Below are 4,690 nucleotides of genomic sequence, written 5' to 3' on the forward strand. Positions count from 1 at the left end.
CAGTCCATATAATTTAAAAACAACCAGGACTTCTCAGACTGAGGTAGGGTCAGGGGCCAAGACATTGGATAGATGAAACTGTGTATGTGTGTGTGTGCGTGTGTGTGTAGGTGGGGAAGAGGAATACAGTATTGGCAATAAATCTGCAGTGGCTGCTTACAAGAAACGTGTGCTTGGTTTGTAGTTGAGTGGTCAGGAGTTGTCCTCCGTAGTCAGTGTCCCAGTCGCCCCCCCCAAGACTTCCGACTGAGAACACACACACATGCTGCATTGATGCGGATGAAACGCCAGGCTGTCCGTTCCTTGAAGATGGTCAGGGCACTTACGAATATGTGCGTGTTGGTGCAGTAGGAGTTCCAGTGGCGATTATCAATGCCAAGACAGCCTGAGTTGCCGGATTTGGTGCCCTGTTTGTTGCCCCGTCCCCCCGTCCGTCCTCCATGTGCATTTCCGGAGCCTCTGTGCGTTGGATATCGGCAGGTGGTCTCATAGAAAAACTGTTTCTTCACCACATTGTTGATTGTAACATTGGGCAGCACTGTCACCTCGTTTCCAGCTATGTCTGTGGCTTGTGTCATGTTGCCCACCCAGGTATTTATGCTGTCACATACTGAGTACTCCCCTCGGTGCATGGTGTGCGATCCTGCTCTACGTCTTACCCTTACCCCCCTTAGCCCTTCATTGTCATAGTCCTCACCGTCGAGGGCATCATGTGATGGGGGAACCTCACTGAAGACGACACGTGGTGAGGAGCGGTAATGTCTCTTGGAGAATAGCTTGGGGTCCACCACTGGGATGGAAGGGTCAGGGGATGTCGAGTGCTTGGTGGCAAGGCTTCTGTCCTGTGTGTGTGAAGCTGCTCGGTGGTGCTTCTTGGTCCTGTGGTGGCTGGTCCTGTGATGCTCCTGTGAAGAATGGCGTTCAGATGGGTGGTTCCCTGCTGATTTCTGCTGCTGTCCTGCTCTGTGATTAGCTGCCGTCTGCTGTCCGGCTTTGTGGTTGGCAGCCCCAGCACCGCGGGCCAATCCACCTCCCATGTTCAGTGCAGCCTGGACGCCAATCAGGAGGAGCAGGACCAGTGGTGACGACCTCATGGGCACACGTCCTGAAGCAAATAGAGGAACATTTCAGATTCTCTCATGCTGGTATCAACGTTGAAGAAAATATTCAGGTTTTATAAAAATGTGTTGTATGAGGTACTGACACAGTCAGTTCTGATTATGCACTCAGCACTCGCTTTGTCAGGAACCATCTTAAGACACAGATGCTCACACACTAAAAACATGACTGACAGCGGGGAAATAAGGGAAAACAGATTATAGCAATGCCATAAAAGTCTCACCTACTGATTTCAACACCTGATTAAGTCTAAACATTTTCTATGGGTTTGGGCAACCCGTGAAACGACCCATCGGTACGTTTTTGGCACACTGCTATTTTTCAACTCAACTAGGAACAAGTGTTAATGAGGTTAGGGTTAGGGCTAAACAAGACAGGGCTAGGCAGTAAGAAAAAATTTAGCGTGTCACATGTGTATAAGTCTAATGTGTCAACAACAGCAAAATAAATGCTTTAACCACTCAGGGAACTGCTAGTGGAAACATCATCAAAGCTATTTGAGGTACCAGATTGCTGTTATTTATACTACCGCTAGCGACGCCTACTTTAAAAATGTACCTTATGATCGTAACTCCTGCATGTGACCCATACCGACCTTTCATTGGAGGTCATTGATTTGAACAATCAGAGTTGGTTGGCAAGGCAAACCATACAGGAAAATGTTAATTAACAGAACCCGACTTAACTTTGTTTTATCCAGCATCACCAAAATATTTTGCTTTCAAAGATGTGTGTGTATTGTTGTTGTTAATTATGAGTTTTTGCACCTGTGGAATGTGTCCAGTTGAAGTAGGAGCCCCTGTGGACTCTAGAGCCAGACCCCAGTGCAGGCCAGGCCCCTGGTGCCAGCCATCTGGACCCCCTAAACCACAGTTCTGCAACAAACACAAAACACAAAAATATGTAAATTAAACACATACATCTGGCAAAGCACACCTTTCCATTCGTCCGTCTCTATGGGAGCTGGGGCCCAATCTCAGCTGACATTGAGCGGGGAGTCAAGGTAAACCCTGCACGTTACCAGCCAAACACAGGAGTAACACACAGAGACAACCAAACATTCACACTTACATTTACACCTGTATTCAATTTAGAGTCTATATTTAATCAAATAAACTGCAGGTTTTTGGACCGTGGGAGGAAGCCATATACTTGGAGAAAACACACACACACCACTGATTGGATATAGTCTTGTGGGATACTGAAAAAGATTCTCCTATCAGAGCCTGAGACGAGCCTTCCATCACTGAGCATCACTCTGTGAGAACTGTCAGCGGTTAGAGAAACTTAACACTGATTTGAGCAACAACATTTTACTGACAGCAGCTTTAAATGTAATTTGTAAATACTTTTTTTTATAAGAAATTACAGATTATTATTCCAAAGAAAACGATTAGATTTTTTTTATTCCACGCTAACAGACAGAGAAACAGACACAAACTCTTTTGAACAATTATGGGCATTTTCCTTTCCTTTTTTCCCCTTGTCATTTATAAGTGACAAAAGTAGCAGGACATTTATTTTAATGTCACACTTTCACAACAGCAGAAGAATGTCCTTCAGGTGAGGAAGCAAGATTTGTGGATATTTTAATTCTCATATACAACCACTCTTGACATTTTCAGGAATAATGTCCAGACTGTAGTGCAGGTCTGAAAGCAGAGCGATAGTTAACACATTTGTTAAACTAAAAAAAGGTTAGGGTTAGAATTTTAGACATCTTCAGAGAGCTTGTGTATCAGTGCAGGTAAACTCTGTGGTGCCCTCAATCTCTCTACACTCTGCTCTCGTACACACATCATCCATCACTATCTCACCTTATCTCACGCAACATAAACACACACACTCAACATGTTTGTCTTAGTGCTTGACTCTCATACCCTGGAATGTGTGGCATTTCAAAGCTCATTTCATACATAATTATACAGCAACATAATGTGCTGTCAATGTAGGTGAGTGGACACGTGTGTGTGTGTGTGTGTGTGTGTGTATGGACAGATGCAAACAACACAAATGCCAAATGTGTGCATGTAGGAATGCATATTATGTTGTTGTTTGAGTTTGTTTGTTAGTTTGGAGACCTAACTATTTAACATGTTGTCCCCATAAACAGATGTATGACCCCACTATATTAGAAATACCTGGAACATACAGACACACAAACACATGCTCTATTCCTCTCTGTCTCTCTCCAACACAAACATTCTGAAGGTCACGGGGGTGAGTTTTAACTGGCACATTGGTCTTTATCTCACTGGTACAGTGTTGGCATACCACAAAGGTTTTCTGTAAATAAACGTTATTTAAACAACAACAACAACAACAAAAAACAGCAAAAAGTGATTAATTGTACTGTAATTTTCAAAAATTGTAATTCTCTTGTCTGCTCACTGACATTTTATTCATCTTCAGTGGGCACCCAGTTTGCCAATGTAAAATGTCTTGCTTTGACATCCTCCCTGTGTTGCACATTGTAACCTGAAGAGGTCAGTGTTGCCTGTTCAGTACCACCGTGCAACTGAGACACATCAAATGTCACCGACTGTATTTCCTGCATGAGAGAAGAACTTAAGCATTTTTGGTCACATCTCAAGCTAAGGCTAAGTTAACTTAATTAATACCCATGGGATAAAATCATACTCAGCATTTAATGCATCTTCTATTTCCTGTAAGATTGTAAGATTGGCTTGGTTCCCAGGCGTTGTTGGTGCCAGGGACTCCAGATTTACTTTAACACGTGTTTTAATGGTGAAAGTAAACCAATGAACCCAGAAAAAACCCACACAAATACGGAGCAAACGTGCAAACTCAATATAGAAAGGACCTTGAATGGACCCGTGACCTCCTTTGCTGTGAGGCAACAGTGCAAACCACTGTTCACTGTGCTGTCCAATTTTATGACATCGGTATTTTCCCACAAGCTGAAAATATTGGTGTCCTTGCATTTTTGTTTTGTTTTATGTATTCTTACCTAAATTTGGTTCCCACACAGTGGTGGAAAATGAAAATAAGCATAAATTCAGGCAGTGGGTGTGTTTTTTAATTTAGAGGTGCTTCCTATGGCATGACATTCTGGCTCCTGGTGAAGTAATCAAAACTCTCTGAGATGAGCATTGAGGGAAACTGACCTTTTTACTCTGAAAATCTATTGTGTGTTGCATCGTCACTACAAATGTAACATTATTGCTTGGCAAAAATGAGTAATAATATTAAGGGAGTGGTGTTGATGTTTAGAGTGAACCAATAGAAAGCAGCTGACCCTTAATCAAGCTGGCATTTTACTGTGAAGGTGCATGGTGTTGTTTTTCTGTCGCCAACACACGGTACAATCCTTTTTAACATCAAAAGTTTAGGCCATAAAGTGTCTATTTCTGTTTTTTTTTAAATGTTTCTATTATTATTTTTATTACTTCTATTATATTACTTTTATATTTCTGAAATAAACCCTGCAGATGAAAATGATCTTGTCTGGCACATTTACATAATCATATTATTTAAAGTGAACTGTCCCTCCTTAAATAAAATAAATAAAGAAACAAACCCTGACGTAAGAATGATGCTATTGGAGATT

General features: G+C 42.2%; 1 protein-coding gene across 1 annotated transcript; it reads right to left on the bottom strand.

Annotated features, from left to right (window-relative positions):
* Window positions 1-212: 212 nt before the first annotated feature.
* Window positions 213-1,986, bottom strand: LOC310931552 (nerve growth factor-like; the record flags this gene model as incomplete). The annotated part of the gene is made up of 2 exons (XM_083894732.1): window positions 1,887-1,986; window positions 213-1,105 (listed from the first exon to the last, which is right to left on the bottom strand). The coding sequence occupies exon 2, from the start codon at window positions 1,092-1,094 to the stop codon at window positions 213-215; it is 882 nt and encodes a 293-aa protein (XP_083750858.1). The 5' UTR covers window positions 1,095-1,105; window positions 1,887-1,986.
* Between the last annotated feature and the right edge of the window lie 2,704 nt (window positions 1,987-4,690).

This window comes from Microchirus variegatus (genome assembly GCF_963457635.1).
Source record: "Microchirus variegatus genome assembly, chromosome: 9".
Taxonomy (NCBI): domain Eukaryota; kingdom Metazoa; phylum Chordata; class Actinopteri; order Pleuronectiformes; family Soleidae; genus Microchirus; species Microchirus variegatus.